This window comes from Aspergillus lentulus (genome assembly GCF_001445615.1).
Source record: "Aspergillus lentulus DNA, contig: Alt04, strain: IFM 54703, whole genome shotgun sequence".
Taxonomy (NCBI): Eukaryota; Fungi; Ascomycota; class Eurotiomycetes; order Eurotiales; family Aspergillaceae; genus Aspergillus; species Aspergillus lentulus.
In genome coordinates, this window is record NW_028322122.1 from 2551835 (window position 1) to 2574089 (window position 22255).

General features: G+C 50.3%; 6 protein-coding genes across 6 annotated transcripts; 1 reads left to right on the forward strand and 5 right to left on the reverse strand.

Moving 5' to 3' along the window:
- Positions 1-143: 143 nt before the first annotated feature.
- ALT_2138 (DNA-(apurinic or apyrimidinic site) lyase APN2) lies at positions 144-2331 on the forward strand (the record flags this gene model as incomplete). Its single annotated transcript, XM_033562020.2, has 6 exons — positions 144-171; positions 243-255; positions 308-353; positions 407-539; positions 590-1299; positions 1369-2331. 6 exons carry the CDS (start codon positions 144-146, stop codon positions 2329-2331), a joined length of 1893 nt encoding a protein of 630 aa, XP_033417911.2.
- Positions 2332-3245: 914 nt separating this feature from the next.
- On the reverse strand, positions 3246-4322 carry ALT_2139 (HMG-box domain-containing protein; the record flags this gene model as incomplete). The annotated part of the gene is made up of 3 exons (XM_033562021.2): positions 3246-3745; positions 3799-4088; positions 4144-4322. 3 exons carry the CDS (start codon positions 4320-4322, stop codon positions 3246-3248), a joined length of 969 nt encoding a protein of 322 aa, XP_033417912.2.
- Positions 4323-8259: 3937 nt separating this feature from the next.
- On the reverse strand, positions 8260-12164 carry ALT_2140 (putative cytoskeleton assembly control protein Sla2; the record flags this gene model as incomplete). Its single annotated transcript, XM_033562023.2, has 12 exons — positions 8260-8346; positions 8436-9650; positions 9728-9877; positions 9932-10980; positions 11046-11230; positions 11285-11342; positions 11395-11475; positions 11539-11696; positions 11775-11850; positions 11936-11953; positions 12033-12079; positions 12157-12164. The coding sequence occupies 12 exons, from the start codon at positions 12162-12164 to the stop codon at positions 8260-8262; spliced, it is 3132 nt and encodes a 1043-aa protein (XP_033417914.1).
- A 744-nt stretch (positions 12165-12908) lies between these two features.
- On the reverse strand, positions 12909-15736 carry ALT_2141 (SMP domain-containing protein; the record flags this gene model as incomplete). The annotated part of the gene is made up of 2 exons (XM_033562024.2): positions 12909-15201; positions 15264-15736. The coding sequence occupies 2 exons, from the start codon at positions 15734-15736 to the stop codon at positions 12909-12911; spliced, it is 2766 nt and encodes a 921-aa protein (XP_033417915.2).
- Positions 15737-17244: 1508 nt separating this feature from the next.
- On the reverse strand, positions 17245-18677 carry ALT_2142 (trans-hexaprenyltranstransferase; the record flags this gene model as incomplete). Its single annotated transcript, XM_033562025.2, has 2 exons — positions 17245-17406; positions 17484-18677. The coding sequence occupies 2 exons, from the start codon at positions 18675-18677 to the stop codon at positions 17245-17247; spliced, it is 1356 nt and encodes a 451-aa protein (XP_033417916.1).
- Positions 18678-19386: 709 nt separating this feature from the next.
- ALT_2143 (proteasome regulatory particle lid subunit RPN3) lies at positions 19387-21470 on the reverse strand (the record flags this gene model as incomplete). Its single annotated transcript, XM_033562026.1, has 3 exons — positions 19387-19530; positions 19627-20924; positions 20996-21470. The coding sequence occupies 3 exons, from the start codon at positions 21468-21470 to the stop codon at positions 19387-19389; spliced, it is 1917 nt and encodes a 638-aa protein (XP_033417917.1).
- Positions 21471-22255: the final 785 nt, after the last annotated feature.

The following is a 22255-nucleotide window of genomic DNA, read 5'->3' on the forward strand; positions in this document are numbered from 1 at the left end:
TAGCTGCAGCTACAGCTGTACGACGAACAAGTAGCACGAATCGATTTTATTGAAGGAAATGAAGTAAAACTGTCTGCTTTAGATATTTTCGGAGCTCTGGGTGACTGTGGTATGCGCTTGGAACAAGTTTCACAGCATCCGCGATGGGGTTTCGCATAACAACATGGAACGGTAAGCTTGATTGATATCGGAAATCAGTTCCCCTGCTGGATACTCGGATTGAAGGTTAACTTGTATAACAGTGAACGGGATACGGTATGTGTTGTCGACATTCTCAGTGGCAAGTTGTGGTGCTGAGATCTCGCAGGAATCCATTCTCGTATGAACCATGGAGAGGCAACCGAACCTTCGAGGTAGATTTACCCAAGGTCCTTCATATCTAAACGAGAGGCTCATCATAGAACAGTCAATGTTTGATATTCTTGAGGCAGATATTGTCGTTTTTCAGGAGACCAAGATCCAACGAAAAGATCTCCGCGATGACATGGTGCTAGTACCTGGCTGGGACTGCTACTTCAGTTTACCAAAAACCAAGAAGGGTGCGCTCTCCAAGGTATCCGGGATGTTTTTCAGTTCTGACATCTTTCAGGATACTCCGGAGTTGTGATATACACTCGAAATGCGACATGCTGTCCCATCCGCGCAGAGGAAGGTCTTGCGGGAGTTCTCTGCCCGCCCAATTCGCCGGTGTCTTTTCGAGATCTGCCTGAAGAGCAACAAATAGGAGGCTATCCAACCATTGAGCAACTGTCAGGGCTAGAGGTTGATGCGGCTACTTTGGACTCGGAAGGCCGTTGCGTCATTCTAGAGTTTCCTGCATTTGTTCTGCTTGGAATTTACTCACCAGCCAATCGCGACGAATCACGGGACAATTTTCGCCATAGCTTTATTGACCTGATGGATGCTCGCATCCGAAATCTGGTTGCGATGGGGAAGAGAGTCCTTGTCACAGGGGACCTCAACATTGCGAAAGGGGAAATCGATGCAGCTCATGCTACCGAGGCCATCAGAAAGGGAAAAATAACGGAGGACGAGTTTATATCTGTCCCGGCACGGCGCGTGTTCAATCAACTTCTTTCTGACGGCAGAGTAATTGGTCAGCGCGATGAAGGGAGGGAAAGTCCTGTTTTATTTGATATCTGTCGGTCGTTTCATCCCGGCCGAAGAGGAATGTACACTTGTTGGGAGCAAAGAATCATCGCTCGACCCGGCAATTATGGCTCAAGGATAGACTACGTCCTGTGTAGCCTGGATATGCAAGATTGGTTCAGCGATTCAAATATTCAAGAGGGCCTAATGGTAAGCCCCGAGGTTGCTATTGCTTCGTTGTAGATTGATTTTCCAGCTAACTTTATGCAATTGGAACAGGGATCCGATCATTGCCCGGTATATGCGGTCTTCAAGGACGTCGTATGCCTCGGCGAGAAAGAGGTCAACATTCTTGACATAATGAACCCTCCTGGGATGTTTAAAGATGGTCAGCGTCAGCAAGAATACTCTACTAAATATCTTCTCCCAACGTCGGGACGCTTGATACCAGAATTCGACAAGCGGAGAAGCATCAAGGACATGTTCTCGCGTAAACCATCAACCAACGTACAGACGTCAACGACGAATCCCCCAACGTTGAGACGATTTGCCTCTACCCAGGAAATGGAAACGCCACAGGCTATTGCAGAGAGCGCTGCCAGCCGGTCTGTAGTAGTTTCTGATAGCACTCAAACGAAGCAAATCGTTCGCAAGAGGTCTGTGAAAAGTGAGACGGGTTCCCCTGTCTCAGTCAAGCGTTCGAAATCTGGCTCAGGTCAACCATCAGCACCTTCCTCTGCTGGACAGAGGACCCTAAAGGGGTTCTTCAAACCTAAAACTGATTCAGCCGGCCAAGCGACCATAGCCCAGGATTCTGTATCGGTGTCTACTGTGCCAACATTACAATCAGCTGCGTCCCCTACGAAATCTACCCCAGTTACGGAATCTACTGCATTGGAAGCATTACGGACGGCCCCCGCTGGCGAAGCTTCACCGGGAGAACAGCCAAATTCCGCGACTGCCACAACTCCCGCTTCGTCCCAAAACGATGATACTGTTCACGACCCCATTGCCAGCAAGGAGGACTGGTCAAAGCTCTTCACGAAAAGGCCCGTTCCCAGGTGCGAGGGTCACCAGGAACCATGCATCAGTCTGACAACTAAAAAGCCTGGCATCAACTGCGGAAGATCGTTCTGGATCTGTCCGAGGCCACTTGGGCCCAGCGGAAACAAGGAAAAGGGGACGCAGTGGCGATGTCCTACATTTATATGGGCCAGCGACTGGAACCCTTCCGCTCCGTAGGCTTTTGTGTCTGAGGCAGCTTTCTTTTTGTGATAGTGTAACGATACCCAGTTTCGTACTTAGAGAGCTAGGAATGGTATGAGATGTCATGGTTTCGATGATGAGGCATTTGGTACGGAGTAGAATGAGACTCTTCAGGTATATCTGACAGCATACAGGAGTAAGTATGGGACGAAAGGGTGGTCAGCGAGCTGAATCCCGAGAGCACTTGGCCGGATTGAAGGCTACTTATCGTCTCTGATTTTTAGCAAAGCCATAGCAGTCGATTTTCCTCAAGCAAGAATCAAAAGCACCTCGTGGCCCCTGAGGAACGTATGTTCCGGTGTCCACGGCAACAAGCATGCCGGAACCGGATATGACAGGTGCACGGTTCTCAAGCGGTTGCGGTATGCAAGGGCCCGCCGGGCCTCGCGGACCACCATGCAGCATGTCTTGGAATTGGTATCTAACTAGGCAGCCTGCAGAAGCTGTCGGGTAACCTTGAACAGCAAGGGGGGCAGTAGACAGGCGGAGCTTACTCTCGACCTCGAGGATAGTTAGTCAGATGAGAAAAAAGAGTAGACATTCAAGATAACACATACGGATTAACTCCGTTCTTTGTATTTGTTTGGCTGCTATGTCCTAACTAAGATTATCTGGAAGTCTGTTATTCTCGGAGTAATTACACTGATTCGTCTGATATCTTCTGAAAACAAGACTCCAGAATGGTCAGAGATCCTCCCATCGCCCAGCATAAAAAATGAAGAAAACAAATGATCCGCGCCGGTATGGTACAGTGTCAAAGGCAACGATGTATCGAAGCCCCCGGTCAGAGGTGTGAATGTAAAAATGTACACAGGGTGCTTGCTCAAGTAACAACAACAACAGAAGGGGCAAAAAGACAAGCAGAGAAGAAGCACATGTTCCAGTCCATCCTAGAAGCAATCAGAGATGAAGTCAGTGAACTCAAAGTTCTCTCCGATCTGACCCTGGGGAAGGCTGAGTTGCTGGTAGAGGGCAGCCTTGTTGTAATCGTTCTGCATCTGATGCATGAGATCGAACGCGTTTGGTTCGAAATGATACTGCTGGTCCTCCGGCATGCCGTTAGGAGTCATGATGGCATCCATACCTGGAACACCTTCAAAAGCAGCATTGAAATCAATGTCGCCCACTGGCATGCCCTGGAGCATGGCAGGAGTGGAGACATCAGACGGGATGTTCGTCGAAGCCGGAGTATCGAGCAAGGCAGCGGGCATGGTGTTCTTGGAGAACTGACGGGATGAAACACGACGCTTTCTCTCAGAAGGCTTGCGGGGGGTGTAATGATAGTCCGGATGATCTTCGGCGTGCTTCTTCTTGAGCTCTTCTGCTAGGGTTCGGAATTGGGCCTTGACCTCTTCATCTTCGTCTTTCCACTGCTTCCCAAGCATGATTGCTATGCATATCAGTAAACATAATCGTACAAAGGAGTATAGGCAAGCAACTTACAAATATCGTTGTTCGAAAAGTCAGGATATGCTTCCTTAATCTTGGGGTGATGATGCTGACGATACAGAATGAAAGCATTCGGAGGACGCGGGACCTTCGGCGCCTTCATAGGTCCCGCAGGTTTTCCACGAGGTTTGAAGGACTCAGTTACGTCGACCTTGTCCGTCTTGACAGCTGCACCGTGGGATGCAACCGAGACAGCTGTTCCGGAAAATGCCGGGGTACGCATAACACGGAGAGCTTTGATCGACTCGTCAACGAAGGCAACAACAGGTGCGCCAATGAGTGCACTGTCATTTCGTGTTATCAGTCAAGCTCGGGAGAGGCTCTAGAGTAGACACTTACCCAAGACGGGTTTTGATCTTGTCCACATTGTCCTGGCCGATCATGTCGGTCACATTGATGGGGAGGAGGACTTCATTGTTCGTGGACTCGAGGTGACGCAAAGCATCCTGCCACAAGAGCTCTGTGAGAGTGTCGGTAGATTCCGCTGCCGACTTCATGGCGATTGGAACTGTAGCCATTTCTGATCTCGGCCTGTAGACAAGATTACTGCGAACAATGTTGAGATCTTGAAGTATGGAACTCCGCAGCCCTACTGTCGACTTTGAAGAGAGTCGAAAAGCGAAGGAGAAAGGCTAAGAAGAAAGGTATCTTTTGGACAGCGCAGAAAGTTAGAGATAAAGCATGCTAGATGGGAGAAAAAAGTCCAAAGACTTTGTAAGACATGGCAAATGAGGCTGGTGTTCGAACTTGAGGGGAGGTTGGCGGGTTTCTTTGTTTACTCAGGTGAATGCTTGAAGTCACTTCACTTTCTCTCCCAGCCCTCTTACCACTCAGTTTTCTTTGCTTCAGTAAACAAACACAAAAGAATCATATTTTCTCTCATTTCAAGTCTTCTACCTCGACATCTTTCCAACTCTCTTGTCCTTCGCACTTTCTCAACTGTTCCTCTCTTTGCTCTACGAACGATCCTCATCAAAGATTCTCCTTCAGACCTCGTGTATCTCAAAGAATCTTATATTAACGACTCTTCAATATGGATTATGAACGAGATGTTCTTCTGTGGTATCTTGGTACTGTCGCTGACAATGCCCGTTACCCGCCAGACTTGAGAGACAAGGCTACCCACATCATCGTTTCCTTCATGCGCCACAGAAACGCTTACAGACTCCTGGCTCAGGCTACTGAATTGGCCAGAGGAGAGCTAGTGATGTATCCCTTTCAGCAGATCGGTAACATTCCTAGAAACATTGGGCTCCCTGTCCGGCGTTTCGGCCAAAACATTCGTGCAATTACGACTGCTTTTGGCATTATCCCAACCAATGCGGACTACGAAGGTCATCCAATCGAGCTCATCAGCATCCTTGATCCCGCTGTTGAGGCAAACATGAATGACAACCAGAGACTTGAGTTCCACCGCGCACTTCTTGTTAAGGAACGACAGGCAAATGCCGATCTCGCGAGATCCGTTCAGCGTTACGGTTACCACTACATCTTTAGAGCCGGTCTTCAGCAGTACTACATGACGTATGTATTTCTGCACATTTTATCTGAATTCTGCTTACAGTTTTAGCAAAACTGTCGTGGAGATGCTCAACTTCTGGACTCCGGATCCTCGTGGTAATGCCTATCGTGTTCGTGTTCAGCGCATCTGCTATGCAGCCATCGAGACACGTCTTCGACTCAACAATCTCGAGAAGACGCTCCTCATCAGAACGACTCGCTCTCTGCCTAATGATGCGTTACGCTTCTGTAAGTACATCTGTGCTCTGCTGTCGGGCTTGCTAACCCTTGTTAGGGGCTTGGATTGAGAGAAACCGGGTGGCTTACAACGCGATGAAAGCTTGTATTCTGCTGCTGAATCGTCTGAACTGTAAGAATTCTATGACTTTTCACATGGATGATGATGCTAACTTTGCTTTAAGAGACAGCTTCATAGCGTACATCAGCGGTCACCTTCTCGTGCATCACGCTCTCTTCCGGTGCTTTCGGGCGTCTTGCATATACTTCGAAGAAGCATTCAGTACCAGAAGGCGCTGCTTGATGATGTCTCAAGCTCTTTCATATGTACACTATCTGGTCTTGTTTCCGAATGTACTCTATTCATTTTCCATCGGCATTTCGAAGCAAATCGCGATTACGAAGCGAGCGTGGTTATTCTTCGTGGCGACACCAGCTTTCCGACGCATAACGACTTTCAATGAATTGGGGCTTTCATGATTCTACATTCGACATCAAGTGGTCTAGCTTATGGATGTCTGGCGCAGTTTCCGTTTGTTATCTGGGTTTCGAAGGTCTCATCGGGCTTGCAGTTTACAACGATGTCATGGTCTTTATTTCTTTCCTTATTTCCCTGAGCACCGATGCACTTCTCGTGGAAGTCTTTTCTACCGGTGGCCCAATCAATTAGCATAGCTTAGCTAGCTCAAACGATAAAAAAAATAATGATAATTGGTTCGATGTACTTCATCGCTCTCACAAGAAGGATAATTGCTCCTTCGAAGGCACTTTAACTTCTACTCTATCTATCATGCGACCATTTTCCTCAGTATGTGCTGTATAGTGTCATAGAGTACGGGCTTATTTCTATTCCTAAGCGAACGAGTAATCCAGAGTACGGTCTCTGATCAAAAAGTCGCAATGTTCCTCGATTTCCTTGGGACAAACACATGGTCGATCCAGCTGCCAGCCACCTCAAAGCTCGAGACCTGCAGAGGCATGGAGTACATCGTAGCTTCACAGAATCGAAGTCAATCCAGCCACCCAGCTCCAACCGGCTTTTCCCTTTTAGTTTACATGCAGTGAAAGATCTCGAGAAATTTGTTTCCAGTCACCTTCGCCACCGTACTATTAATCGTGGATTTGGACGAACTAGAAGGTCGGTATTTTCCTTCTACCAGCCATCCACAACGACTGATCGGTCCACTTCCTTTCAGTCTTGCTAGCCACCAGCTCCCCAGACAAGTGTGGAGAAAGCTCGGATGAAAGCTGGAGACAGCCGTTCACTCGTGGCAAGTTCCATAAGGTACCTGCTAGCTGCCACCACGAGCCGGAATCAACGTGCTTCAGTCTTCACAAAATCGACGCAATGACTCGGGCACAAACCGGCCGAGAACAGGATACGCCACCAACATTTCTCTGTCACTGTCACAGTTCTTATCTGTATCACACTCGAACCACACAGAGCACACTAGCCCCACCAATCAAGTCTCTTGCCCAAAACAGAAGCAAGAAGCAAGAAACCAATCCAACATGAGACGGGGTCGCCGTCCATCCAACCGGCCGCTGGCCCCGTCCTCTACCAGCCTAGCTGACAGACCTAGAACCCATTGCATAGTGTCGAAAGAGCAGGTCAGTCTCCACCGCAGCCCAGCTCGCCGGAATAGGAAACCGTTTACAAAGTCCAGACATACAGTCGCTGACCCTCACACTAGACTAAGGTACTGCAGGGATACGCTACGAACCAAGCCAAAGCCAAAGCGCGAACGAGAACGATCTACGCCGAGTCCTACAAGCCTACTTTTCTTACAAACCATTCTCGACGACGTCACAGAAAGCGGGGGTTCCGGGTCCCCTTGTTCTGTTCCCCGACTCCTATGCGCAAGCGCGTGCATATCAAGAACAAAGAAACTCGCAAATTAGCCCTAATTCTAAACTGCGGGCGTCACGATAAGATTTGCGGTGGGACCCGCGCCAAGACGAACCGGCACCTGTCAGCAGGGAACGTGAGGGTCAAAGATCGAATGGGAATGCGGCGGCGAATGAGAGGACAAAGAACCCGTCAAGTTTCAACCCGAGGGGCGCGCAAGGGGGGTTTCTGTATGGGACGTGGGCATCTGGACTGTGATTGATGCACTGCGGCACTCCCATGGATGCAAGGGCTGTCAGCTGGTTGTAACTCGATGCGGGTTCAGGACGATCAATCTGCATCTGGAATCCCTCCTAGAGGCTTAGCCTAAGCTCGGATACATCAATTGACTTTGTTTTTGGCTTTTTTGATGGACAAAGGATGAAAGTATGTGTATCTTTCGTGGTGTAGCCGCTCAGGGTCTGGGTCGTCTGTACTCACTTCTACTTAGTACTATGCAAAACTCGGTTTTTGTGCGAAACACCGATACATACAACAAAATATATTGCTCCCTAGTCTTGGTATATTGAATATATGAAGAAGAGACCGCATAACGAAAGAAATCTGGTCAGACTAGACGAAATGATGAATACAGAGCGACCGGGGATTAGAGACATAAGAGAGAAGGGAAAGAAGGATATGACGGACTTGTCCATCTGTAAATGTCGAGAGGCAAGCAATAAAATACAACTACATTGCCACTATGGCTTGATCACCAAGGTTGTTTCTACCACGAGCACCACGTGGACGGAAGGCAATCCCGCAAAACCCACGGATATAGACACCTTGTAGACCACCAACTCTCACCAATGGTAATCGGGCAATGGACTTTAGTCCTCCTGGTAAGAAATCTTGCGCATCTCTCCAAGGCGTTGACGTGCCCGGGCCAGACTGTTCTCGAGTTGAAGGATTTCGACCTATTCGAGAGCGAACAACCAGTCAGCATCTTCGAAAGAGACACGCGCAAAGAAAAACAATATAACAGATTGGACAGAATCAAGCATACCTGTTGCTCCATTTCTCGCACCTTGAACTCGTGCGAGCTGAGCTTCGCGTAGTCGACGGTCTCCCCTTCATCCCGATTGCGTTCGGCAATGATGTCTTGCACTTGTCGCACCAGAGCGCGGCAAGCGGCACCGACCGCCTTGCTAGCGGCCTCGAGGCGATCCTGCGTCTTGCTCATGAAAGTGGCCTTGACTCGGCTGGCAGCCACCAGCTGAGCAGTGCTGGCGGCCACATCGTTACTGGCCACAATCAACTGCTCGGGAGAGTTGCGGCCGGAGATCACACCGTCTGCTGTCTCAATCAGAGTATTGGTCGAGGTGGCAACAGCCTTGGCGGCCGAAATCAGACCCTCCGTCCACCGGTTGTTCTTCTTGTAGAAGGCCGTTCTAGACGAGCTGCCGCGGCCCTCACGCACGATTTCCTGTTGAGATTCCGTCGCAGCCTTGATCAACTCGGCTATCGCGTTGGTAACTGCAATAGCAGCTGCCAAGATCACATCGTTGATGCGAAGCTCATATGTCGAGAAGCCTTCGCGAGGCTTCGTCTTAAGCTTGGCCAAACGTGCCGCTGCTGCCTCGATAGCATCGGCGGCCTTGCTAAGCTCTTTGTCCACCAGATCGCCCAGGTCGCCGCTGGTACTGATCTTGGTGCTCTTGGGAGCAAACGCGTCAACCAGTTTCGACAACGACTGCAAATCTTTCTGAACCTCCAAGTTGTTGTTGATCACAACATCGGTCTTCTGCAGCGGCTCCAGACCCTCAAGCCGGAAGGACTGCAGTCCGCGGAAGAAGCGCACGGTCGCCTGGGCCGACTTACGCGCCGCATTGAGCAACTGATCGGCGCTCTTGTCGTCGTTGGCGAAACGAGTGAGACCCTTAGTGTTGCTCAACACATCCGCAATGGAACCAGAGAAGATAGACACGGTGCGGATAATCTCGGCATGGGGACTGTTGGGGCCGTCGGCGATGAAATTGTTGAAAGCGGTCGAGAACTCGGTTGCGGACGCAGACGCCTTCTCAACCTGAGAGAGCACGTAGGGAGGAGAAGCGTTCTGGTTACCAGCCTGCATGGTGGAGTCCAGTTCGTACAAGGCATCATCAACACGCTGTACACCTGTTTGGAGAACAGAATCAATAATGTCATTGATCTTGGTCACAGTGCCTTGCAGGACGGTGTCAATTTGAGAATCCAACGCGTGATCGACGTCACCCTGGCTCTGTATTGTTCTCTAGCATCAGCCACAGTCCAAAATAGCAATGTAAACAGCAGAGACCACAATAAATAAAGACGTACCAGTTTTAGCTCCTCCAGCTCCATGAGCGCCTGTTCCATTCCCGACTTGTAAACCTCGATCTCTTCATCCTTCTCGCGGAGCGCAAGTTCATGGTCTCCTTGGTGATCCATGTTCCGAGAGGAAATTTCTTCCAAGGCGCGAGTTTTGTTCTGGCAATCCGAGTCAGCGGACTTATAGAAGAATATTCAGGTCATGAAACTCACTCTGAGTGCCTCCTCGAGGTCCGCCATCTCACGGTTGTACTTCGACAACAGAGTCGAGATCTCGGTGCCCTTTGAGCGCTCGGCATTCTCAGCGCGTTCGATAGCAAGCCGAAGCTCGCGCTTGAGCTTCTCGAGCTCCTCCTTGTTGGTTCCCGTCAAGCGGTCTCTGTCATGCAGAGCACGATCCCTCTCCCTGATCATATCGGCCAGTTCAAGGTTCTTTGTCTTCAGCTCCCGCTCAAGCTTCTCGCGCCTCTCAATCGCCTCTTGGGCTGACGCTGCCTTGAGTTTGAGGCTCTTAGTCGTCTGGAGAAGGTCCAGATGCTCCTGTCGAAGCTGGGAGTAGAGCTTGGCTAGGGCCTCGTACTTGGAGCGCCATGTATTGACTTGCTCCTGCAAAGCGCGAATCTGTTCGTCTTTCGAGGCGTTTTGCATGTTCAAGTTCGTGGTCAGCTGCGACATCTGCTCCTCTAGATCCTTCACACGGCGATCATATTGCTGCAGCATCAGCTGGTCACGCTCGTACTGCGCCCGGGCATTCAGGTTTTCCCGCTCAAGCTCAGCCAATCGGCCCTGAGTCTGGGTCTGATACTGCTCACGCAAGAGTTGTTCCTGAGCCAGTTGCTGCTGCTCTGCCTGCAGACGCTGCTGTTCCTCAAAATCACGTTGCGCTTGCTGCTGCGCAAGAAGTTGCTGGCGCTGCTGTTCTTCCCACTGTTGCTGAAGGCGTTGCTGCTCTGCTTCGAACTCCTCCTGTTGACGCCTCGCCTCGTTGGTCCAGAAGTCGTTGATGGGCTCCGGCTCAGCAGCCACTGGCTTCGGCGGCGGAGAAGGCTGTTTCTCAACCTCCTTCGTCGGCCGTTTCGGTAGAGCTGGACGATCCTCGTCTTCGCCCAATAAGCTCGGAGGATCTTGGGGCAATTTGGGGACAGTGATCAGACTCGTAAGATAACGCAGGTTGGAACACTCATAGTAGAATCGGACTAGCCGATAGTGCTGAGCGTCGTATCGACCACGAAGTGGCTCGAGTGCTTCGTTATCTCCCGTAGCTATAAGTGGAAGAGCGGGTCAGTATCCAGAAGGCGTCCTGCTTCAAGGAGTAGCGGATACTTACTAGTATGCATAGCCCTTAGCATGCTAGTGATAAACTTGTAGATGCCATAGCTTTCCTGCACAAGGGGAACCAATGCGGAGATTCTACACTCGTTATTGGTTCCGGACTGAAAGTGGGAGAAGATGAGCTTCTGGAAAGTGTCGATCTGATCCTGTAGGGTCATGAGATCGGTAATGGTCTCGTATCTGGAACAGTGGTCAGTGGAGCTCATTGCCGGTAGACGCCGAGGGGATAGCTACCCTTCATTCGGATCATTTATCGTCTTCAAACTGATGTACTCCTCGTACTCAAACAGCCCTTGACAAAAAAGGTCAGTGTCCCATAATAGGCAAGCCTCCGGCTCCCTTACCATTAAACTCTGGATGATTCCGATGAAACGCCAACTTCGACTCGAGGAAGAAAACATATTCTCGAATAAGCGGACCGTATCCTAATGACACACACACAAATCAGCCGAGTGCTCTCCTGGAGCCGAAGCGTCTCTACCGCATACCTCTAATCCCATCCCCTCCAACACCCCTCATCAAGCTGTCAATCCAATTGACATGCTGTTGCGCTTCTCTCACGACAATCGGGTGACCTTCCTGCAAAACTTTGTGTATCGTAATCAGGGCCTTGAACGTCTGAACTTCGTCGGCAAGCACAGGTTGACTACACGGAACCGGAGCGCCACAGAGTCAGTTCATCATATCCGCAATACAGGCCACGCATATTTAAGCCAACACGCACACTTTCATGCCAGCCCAGAAGGCGGCAGAAGACTTGTGGTCCCACGTATAGACGATACAGCTCCGAACATGTTTCCCTGGTGAACAAAGATCAGTGGCGTGCTCATATCAGGGGAAGCCGAGGGCGATGCGCGCAAGGATCTCAGCGGGTGATCTGCATACGTTTCGGGGCGGTTTCCTCTGCGAATTGCAAATTTCAGATCAGTCATATGAAACATTTGGAAGGGTAAGCATATGGTCTACTCTCGGGCAGACATACCGATACTTGTTGCTTTCCGGATGTTGATCGCGAGATCAGCCTCCGTGCTACGTGGAGATATTAGCTGATCTGTTCCTTTATCTTCGCAGGCTCAATTTGCAAGTCAATCGGACAAGCTACTCACCGACTCATTTTGAATGCGGGCGATTTCACGGATTTCGCGGGGATCAGGGGAGCAGAAGACGATCGTAGTAGATGCGGCGGGAGCCGATGGGCCCGTGACAGCGAGTGTGGATGACAAGCAACACTTGCGCTAACAAGGAAAGACAGAACAATTACGGAGCAAATACAACAAAAAGGCAAGTAGTAAGGCCCAGAGGAGAAAGAGAGATATAGAAAATGACTGTGATGGGGTAGCGATCGAGATTGCAGCGTGGCAGAGCCCTGACAATGACGTTTTGGGCGTCTATCGGGGAAAGTTGGCGCCTGCAGTTCGGCCATCGCAAGTCTTGGCAACGCGTAGTCCTCCTGATAGAGTCTCCTTAACGTAGGGCATGAAGCCCAAGATTGTGATTACATATGTGACGTTTCTGCCTAGCGATAGATCTGAATATGTATCAATCTGAGAACCCAGGTGACTGCTGTATGTCAATGTACTAACTTCAACTTCTACCTTAAAACTGTGCTAGTACTACTCTGTAGAATGAGATGGCAATTGGTCCATCTACCCAATGATGAGAACAATACAAAGAGACCACATTATACTGCGGTCAGTCCTCCAATAAACCTATTTGCACCAAGAACGCCGGCTTGTCCACAAGCATACACTGGCTCTGCGCTGCAGAACCGTCCGGATAAAAGATGTATAAAAAGTGACATCGAGACTGGAGGTTTCTTCCTTCATCAGATGTCTCAGCCGAAGTGATACAATTCTCACTAGGGTAAGATTCCATCTGTTGCCGACAATATTTCCATGCCGTGCTTTGTGATGCCGGGCATTCCTTGACCAAAGGCGTCATGCTCGCTCGATTTTTGCTCCGTACCATCATCCCAGCGACGGCTTGCAACCACATCGTCCGATCCGGAAAGGGAGAGATCCCGCGTATTTTCCTGAGTCGCACTCGGCAGTACTATGCCTATCTCAGAAACGGAATCAGGCGCCGGGCTGTTAGGCGTTGAATCGTATGGCGCCTCAACCACGAGCAATTCGTCGGGGCTGCTTTCGTCACCCTCCAGTCTCGTTGGAGGCTTCCGTTTTGGCAGGGGCGGCTTTGGCACGGGCCGCTTCACGTCACCTTTGGAACGTTCGGGGAGTGGCGGTGGTACAGGCTTCCGTCGAGGAATAGGGTGACTCTTGATACCGAACTTATCAGGGCGCGGCAATGGGGTGCCTGGCGGAGGAAGAGGATGACCACGGCCGATCGGCTCGTCGGGAGTGCCTGCAGGCCGAGAGATATCCTGGCCATTTGAATCCCCCTTTCCAAACACACTCCAACTCCATTTCTTTGCTGCGGCGGTCGCTGTACCCAGCGAGATAGATAATTTTGGCTTCTCTTCGGGAGCAGTCGAAGACGTGACGGGCCTAGTCAGGGCCCCTACTGTTTCCAACGTGCTTCGCCTCCGCGATCTTTCGCTATTGATAGACGCGTTCGAACTTCCATTAGCGCTTCGGAGAGCGATTGACGATTCACTGGCCAAGTGCGCAGACGTAGGGCGCGTTGGGGAGCTGCTGCCGAACTCGCTAACACTCTCAATAGACTCCATAAATGATGACCCTCGACTGGGAAATAGCTTCTCGGGGTTCATCTGGCTGATTGAGGGCGGTGATCCATTCGGCGTCTTATTCGGCGAGCTAGGAGGCGAACGGCTCGAGATCTCAATCATGGCACTGGCAGCACCGCTCTTTTCTTCGCCCTTGGATTCACTCGTAGCTTTTTCAATCTTGATGTTGTCAGCGGTGACGACAGGATCGGCCACATTAGAAAACGTTTGAGAGCGAATAGCGCGAGGCGGAGACAAACCGCCTGTTTTATCAACGGCAGATGATATACTCGTGTCGGAGTCTGTTGTGACCGACTTGGAGCTTTTGCGTGATTTCACCGATCCGGCAGTGGTCTCCAAAAGCACTGGCATGCTCATTGCGCGATCGTCCGTCGTCTTCAGAGCCTCAATTGAGTCCTTTGTCGTCGGAGTCTGTGGCTGACTGATTGACTCGTCAGGAATCTCAGCCTTTGAATCTTGCCCTGGGACCTCGCGTTGCCAGATGCCGCCGCGGTAAGGCTGCGAAGCGGTGTCCAAAAAGGGAATATCATCCCAGTATGGCTGAACAACACTCTCGGCAACAACTTCGCGAATTCTACTCTCGATAGTTCGCAGAATAATGCCGTAAGTGATCTGCTTCGAGCTGACAATCGGTTCGATGTCCATAACCATGTTTGGCATCGTTTCGAAAGAAACCCACACTCTGTTACTGGGCGGGGGCTTGAACCGAATAAGCATATGGCCTTCAAGCTTCTTGAGAACTACAGCGAGCACAATGTCGACTTCTCGTGCCTTGAAACGAGGACCTAGGTCAATGCGAACAGTGGCCGAAATCTCAAGGCGAAAGTTGCCGGTATATTGGATGTCAGTCTCCACGCAGCAGTTTCCATCGACCGTCAGGTCCTTGAGCCTCGGGTTGGTGATAAAAGGGGCACCTTCACCCATATCAATTCGCTGCAAACAGATCTTGCTGATGAAGTTCGGCTTGTTGACCCGGGAGATCTTCTTCGTGATCTTCTGCCGAATGAACTCTTCCACCTCCGGGGTCTTGTATAAAGCCAGGAACAGTCTGCCGAGCACGGCGTTGATCCATCGCGTCTGCAGCTGCTCCTCGGATGAGTGCAGGCGTTGGACCAGTGTGACAATATGCTTGACGTCAAACTGCTGGTGCTTGGGCGGACAGTTTGGGAAGTCGCCCATTCTGGTCTGGTTCTGGAGCATAGCGAAGTAAAAGTCCTCCTTTTCTGATAAATTGTCGGAAAAGAGGTAGAACGGAGGGGTCGGCCCTCCCAGGTCACCAAGGGAGTCCAACCGCCTCGAAAGACAAATGGCGTTCCTTTTCAACCATAGCTCGCCCTCCAAGATCTCTCCTTCACCACCGTAAATGCTCACATCGTGGTGCGCGAGCGAAATGACATATCGGACTTCCACCTGGTTGGCATCGTCATAGAGCATCAAATGGCCATGTCTATCCAGGCGATATGGTCAGCATTGAGGAATGCCAAAGGGACAGCACTAATCGACACCTACCGCAGAACAATGTAAAACACATTACGGGCCCTTTTCCCATTCTTGCCATTGTTTTTCGCAGGCTCGATCGTCGGCGTTTGCTTCCTATCAAACAGACTCCGATACATAGTTTGGTAGACGCTGGGGCTCTCGGCGGCGATCACCTCACCCGCCGGGGTGGTTCTCTCGGGAGGCTTGCCATTGACTCCACCAGGGACATACTCGCGACAGACAGCAAAATAGCCGGCAGCGACATCAGACTCGTGAGTCCGCTGAAACTTTTCTGCTAGCTCATCTGTGCCGGATTTCAGACTGAACTGATCATCGGTCGGACGTTGAATGCGATCGGAAGATGGTCCGTCTGGATGGCTGGAGGGTGGGGAAGCGCGCGGAAACGTAAGATACGCATGAAGGAGAACCAGCGACAGGACAAGCGGGATGAAGGTGAGTCCGCCGATAAAGTATGCGAGAAGAAAACTATTGAATGAACCCATCGGGACCAAGTCAATCAAAGAAGCAGCAGGAAAGGCTCCATTGTCGTCGGTATCTCAGTTGCGACCATGTGAGGGGAATAGAGTCCAGGGCAAGATAGCGGAAGGAGCACACTATGTAGCAAGTGGTATAGGACGACAAGGAGAGAGAGAAGGAATGAGGGATTCAGGAGGTAGCCAGATATTCAAGAAGAGGAAGAATAAAGGATATCAGGAACACATGGACAAGAGAGCAAAATAGACTCAGGCACAGTCGTGTCCAATACAATAATGTATCGCTGTACTCAGTCTCACGTGGAACAGACAGCCGGCGAGCTAGGTACTTGGGTTAAAGGTAGTTAGATCGATTGAAGGGCAATCACGAGTAACCAACAAGACCATCGACAGTACGATACCAGGATCGTCAGTACTCCTTATTCGGTCTTCAACCCCTCCGCAGCTCAGGAGTAGAGAGATAGATAGTTCATGCGTATGCAAGTGACTGCCATGAAATTACTGCTCCGTTCTGCTCCCGTACCTTCCGCTTGTAATAATAACAGACCCCTACCTTAGGAATCGACCTATGACGGCACCTGACGATAGCTGTCCCAACTGGGTTTAGTGTAATTTGTGGGCCTGGTATGAGGAATGTTACAAAGTCCACAAATCAGCATCAGCAGGTGCTATGCAGTTGGAACATCAACATCATCATTGCTCCGCTCAATCATCTGACGGAATATCAATTTGATCCATCCAATGAGTACAGGTCTGCAGGAGTGTGAAAGCATCAATCTGAAACGATTTTGAAGCAACGGTTGAGACGGCGACGAGTAGATGAATAATTCGGGAATGAGCAGTCTATTTACTTCATACATTAGGTCTGTCTATCTATCTGTCTCATACTATGACCTCTCCTGAAGTACCATATGCTCCGGAGTAGTAGGGCTACAGTTAAATACCCTCAAGATGTGGTCAAGATGACCTAGTTAGCTAGTCACTCAAGGTCAGATATCTAGCGCTCGATCATCACTGCATCATAGCACATTACAAATCTACATCTCTCACTCATAGTTAAATGAACTCATGATGCCACAGTTCGCAATAATAACATACAGCATTTGATAACCTAATAAAAGCAAAACATCTATGTTCCCATAAGGATCACATAAAGAAACATTGGATCTATTGACAATCCCACTTTATGTCTTCCTGTCTCATTATCATATGTCCATGGCCCTTCTTATCGCTGTCAACCAGATGGAGGAAAAAAGGGAAGGCATAAATTGGTGAGAGGGGACAAAAATATGCAAATTCTAGCGTTCATAGAAGGAGAGGGTTAATGATACATAGATAGTGGAAGGATAATGTCACACTCGGTCGTACTTCGCGGTCGATGGCTGTACAGTTTGGGTCAATCTGTGGTTGAACGTGGAGAGCGTATGAAATCGGGAGAATGTGTAGACAACTAGTCCTGAGCCCCAGCTGGTATATACCGTCCTCCGACGGACTCCTGCCGCTGGCTTTTATATGATTCACTTCCTCCGATTCATGGTTTTCTCGCACATCTGGATCAGACCACTCTTCGCTTCACTGTCAGGGAAATTGCTAATGGCAGCAACGGCCTTATCGGCGTACTCCTGGGCCAAAGCGCGCGTCTGTTCAACACCATCGCTCTTATACACAATCTCACGGGCCTGGCGAGTGGTCAGCTTTCGGTCTTATCACACTGCTGCGAGATGAATCATTTTCCAAGCTGGAAATCACCACTTACTCTTTGTACGTCTCCTTCCTGGCTAAACTTGCGGCCCACTAGGGGACCCAGCTCAGGGTTTTGTTTCCAAGCGAAGAGCAGCGGAGCAGTCGCAAGTCCCAGTTCCAGATCTGCGCCAGCAGGCTTGCCCAACTCGATCCCGCTCACCGTATAATCCAGCAGATCGTCCACCAGCTGAAACGCCAGGCCAAGATTGCGTCCATAGGAATAAGCAGCTTCAACCACCTCGGGCGTACTACCACCGAGCAATGCAGCTGCGCGGCATGATTTGCTAATCAGACTAGCGGTCTTCAGATAGGTCTTCTGCAAGTAGTACGAGATGGTTTCGTCGGTGAAAACGGGATTTTTCTCGTCCGCTACAGTGTTCTTCAACTGCATGAACTCCCCCTCGACCAGGTTGGCAATCACAGTGGCGAGGAGCTCGGTGACTTCGGGGTCCCTCAAGCGCGCCAGAGCAACGGAGGCTCGGCCTAGCAGGAAATCTCCGGCCAGAACAGCCATTTTGTTTCCAAATTGGAGGTTCGCAGAGTTGGACGACCGGCGGGTGACGGCATTATCTATCACATCGTCGTGAAGAAGCGATGCAGTGTGGATTAGTTCGGTAATCTCAGCGAGTCGTCGCTGGGATGGCAGGATGTTCTCGTCCCCCGCAAAATCGTATTGGGCCTCGGCTGACTCTGAAACAAGGCTGGTGGTATCCGGGTTCGTGTCGGCGAGTATAGAGGGTGAGGAAATGGGATCATTGACCGAAATTGGGGCTACATCATTTGGGCGACTCTTCCCCGGAGTCACGGCAGTCGCTTGAGACATGAGCAGCACCAGAAGGGGACGCATGTGTTTACCCTCGCTTCGGGTATAATATTTGGCCACCTTATCGAGAGTCGGATGTCCCGAGCCGAGCAATTGACGGATATTTTTCGTTAGGAACTTGAGCTCTTTTCCTACAATCCTCAATGGGTCCACCGAGATCCCCGGAGGAGCCTTTGGTAGACCTTTGAAGATTGTCTGTGCTGCGGAAACGGCAGCGCCGAAGGGAGAGGCATCTTTCCGTCGGGTTGGGTGATAGTTTCGAACGGGTGTCTGCAATTGTTTGGAAAGAAGGCCATCGTGGAGGCATTGCCAGCATATCGAGGTGAAGGGTGTTCTTCGAGATGAGAGCACAAGGCCAGAGGCCGAAAGCGTTCGAGCTCTCATGCTCAGGCGAGAGTAACTATGATTAGTTTCAGAACGAGTCGCAATCTAAAAGGACAAATATAATAAGGTACAAGAGAGAAGCTGAGAGACCTAATGAGTCAAGGCGTCGTGTGCCTCTCACTTTGCGGAGTGCATTATGCTTCCGCAAGTATCAAAAACGACCGAAGATTTCGAGCTTACGGAGCTGCGCTCGGGCCGGAACGGGAGACGACCGCAGATAACAGCTTCCAAGGCCAGGCCAGAACACGTCGTCATCACAATTAACCACTAAGGTATCTCGTACCTTTTTCAAGGGCGTGTGAGAAGCAATGGCCAGTATAGCAAGTTTTTCTAAATGAAGAAGGCAGCTAGTAAACATACTTCTACAAGAAACGCGGTGAGATTTTCTTGTCTAAAATGTAAATGGAGATTACAGAGAGATCCTGTTGAGACTCCCACCAAGGTAAGATGACCAGCTGGACGGACGACATCTACAAGACAAAATCCGTCCTGATAACCGGAAACGAAACAAATCTGTGAATACAGGAAATATGGAGAAATCACGCCCGCAAGTTTAACTCAGCAAACTTCCCCCTCATACACACCCGCGCAGGGAAAATGGCGTAGCATGACTTAGATACTGCAAAGCCCCGCTTGGGAACCATTTTCAGTTGACAGAGGCAAAGCTGAGCAGAGTTCACTATATGAGTAGAGGCGGTCTTTTGTGCCATTAGATGGCGTCAAAATCACCGCCAGCATCTTCGTCATCAATGTCCCCCTCCTGAATCTCTTTGGCGAGCTCTCGTTCCCGTTCCCGAGCCTCCTGTGCGCTCTTGAGCTCGAGGCGATGCTGATTCATGGGAAATCTCATGGCCTACACAAAAGAAGAGGCCGGTGTTAGCAATGAATTCAAAAGACAGTCCGGATAATTGGAACAAGGAAAAAGTAGCTGAAAACACTGAGAGCCTACCTTGACGCTTTCATCATGGAGAGCCAAGCAAGCCCGAATACGTTCGTGGAACACCTCTCCAGGCTCGCGAGTGGCATAGATATCTCCGACTTCCTTGCTCTTCATGTATCCGTGCTCATGATCCAAGGTGGCCTCAATCACGCCATCGCGGATCGCTTTTGCGACGATGTATTCTGCCGACTCCTCACTGTCCAGGCCCAAACGCAGGCAAATGTCCCGAAGCGAGATGCGAGAGTAGGACAACGACATCATCCGAATACCCGTTTTGATGACGTTTTGCCTCAAACGCAGGATCAGGGTGTAGGTACCATCTTTCCGGAACGTTGCACTGTGCGTATTTACGATGTTCAAGAAACCATCCAAATCTCCAACGCTCACCGCTTGGACGAGTAAGAAGTAAGGGTGCAAAGCGCGCTCAAGTGCAGGCTGGCGGAAGATTGCACGGTCGGGAATATCGCCCATCAAAAGCTCAACAACTACAAGCAGCTTGTGAGAAGCCTGGTAGAAACCACGAGCACTGTGACTCGAAGGAGACTTGCGAGTGGCACCAATCAGGTGCCCATGAGCATCCGTATATTGCAGCTGAATCGCACGAATACGACCCAGATAATACAGGTACCGAGCAATCTGATTGTTCGATGCAGAAGGCGGAAAGCGGTTGTGAGAGATGAGCAAGTCAGCCTGCGAGATATGGGATGTAGACAAGTAATTCCGCAGGAGAAGGGTCATCACGGTGGCCTGAGTATCGACATCTTTCCGGAGAACGGCTGTCCTCAGAGCAGCGAGCAAGGGCTGGCGGATGGAGGTAACCGCCGCAGCAGGAGATGGGGGAAGGGGAGCAACCTGCTCGAAGAAGAGGGAGTAGTAAAAGTACACGCGAGCAGCAAGAGAGTCAAGCGTGCGACGATTAAGAGTCCGCAGACGCTCAATCAACGCTGTCGAGAACCTTGCTCCCCCTTGGGTATCCTTCTTGTCGTAGAGGTAGATCTGAACGAGGATGGATAGATAGGTATCAACCTCTGGCAGTATTTCTTTGGGAGCAGCCTTGTTCTTCTCCGAATCGACCTCCATCTTCGAACTAGCAAGGGCGCTCTCATACGCGCCGGGTTGATCAATAGCCTCCAGTAAGAAAGAAGCAGTAGGACTTGATGGTGGGTAGGTCTCAACGATCACTTCTGCCAGCACATCAGCAGTGATGTGCTTGCGCATCGAGGATATCGACCTGAGAACGCGCAGTGTAAATCTGGGGTCGAAGTGGGCTACAGCTCGCTCGAGGAGGGTGAAGTTGGTCTTGATATCTACAGCCCAGGTGATAACGGTGATGGTTAGGCATGCATCCATTGGGACAGCAGCGGGAAAAGAAACGAACCTTGAATGGCCTTGACTCTGGGATCAACCTCCGACTCGGGCTTCTGAGAATCAGTCTCTGCGGCCTCCATGACAACATCATCCTCCTGATTTTGTCCTTTCTCTCCGGATAACCTCGAACCCTTGGACGGGGGCACTACAACAGTCATCTTCTCGTCACCTTTCCGATCCTTACGGGTGTTGAAAGAGGATGTAGGCCCACCTGCCGTATCCTCTCCCATCTCAATATCTTCAGAACCGTTCACGCCGTTGGTATGCGGCTGATCACGCTGCTCGCCCATACCGGAGTTAGATACGTTATTGGACGAAGCCGCCGGTGTGGGAGATTTGGCCTTGTTGGCAGCGGCGCGGTTTGGCGCGGCCTTGTCCTTGTTGGAACTTGAGCTCTGCGAGTCGGAACGCGCTTTTTCACCGTTAGCAGATGAAGAAGTATCTGACTTGTTGTTCGATCGCAACGAACGTCTCTCGGCCGGCATCTCTCTTCAACTTGAAGCTCGGCTGAGCAAGAAGCGATTGCAGGAACCGGGGAACGGAGGAAGGGGAAAGAAGAGGACCAATGTCCGAGGACAAGAAGAAAGTCTGCAAAAAAATGACGAAGGGACAAGAGTATGGATTGAAGAACCAAGAAAAATTAGAAAAGATGGGAGATGGTGCCTCGGTGAGTAGGGGAAGATGAGTTGATGAAGTGGTGATGTGATGTCAAGGTTGACCTGGAGATGAATGGATGGACAGCGAGAGAACCAGCACAGGGCTTAGTCAGTTGGGGGAAGCTTACGGAGTACTGGGAGCGGCAGCTGATGTGATGCTGGAGCTGGTCAGCTGCAGAACAATACTCGCCTCACTATTATTTATTGACAGCTGGATTACTGAAACAGATAAGAAAAAACGAAGAAGAATGGGATCGTTCTTCTACAATGTGTAAGTTGGTCTGGCAGCGATACAGTCTAGGTATATCTCTTCTTTCTACTGGGAACCTCAGCTACAGAGTGAACTGTTCTGTTTGTCGGTCGCAAAACAGTTGCGTTGCCACCTGAAAGCGTCGACTGAGGCCTCAGGCAGCTACAAGCTTGGCAGCAGCTTCCTCTTGGCGGTGATTAACGCGACCCAACGCCGCCGCCATTGGATGTTTACATCTGGAGTAATATCATTGTCTACAGAGTTTCTATCTACAGAAAAGCCTGTAGTACTATCTTTTGATTTAATAGGGCCCCCGGAGCACTGATCAGCATACTATATTGCGGCAATCATCATTGTTCATCGA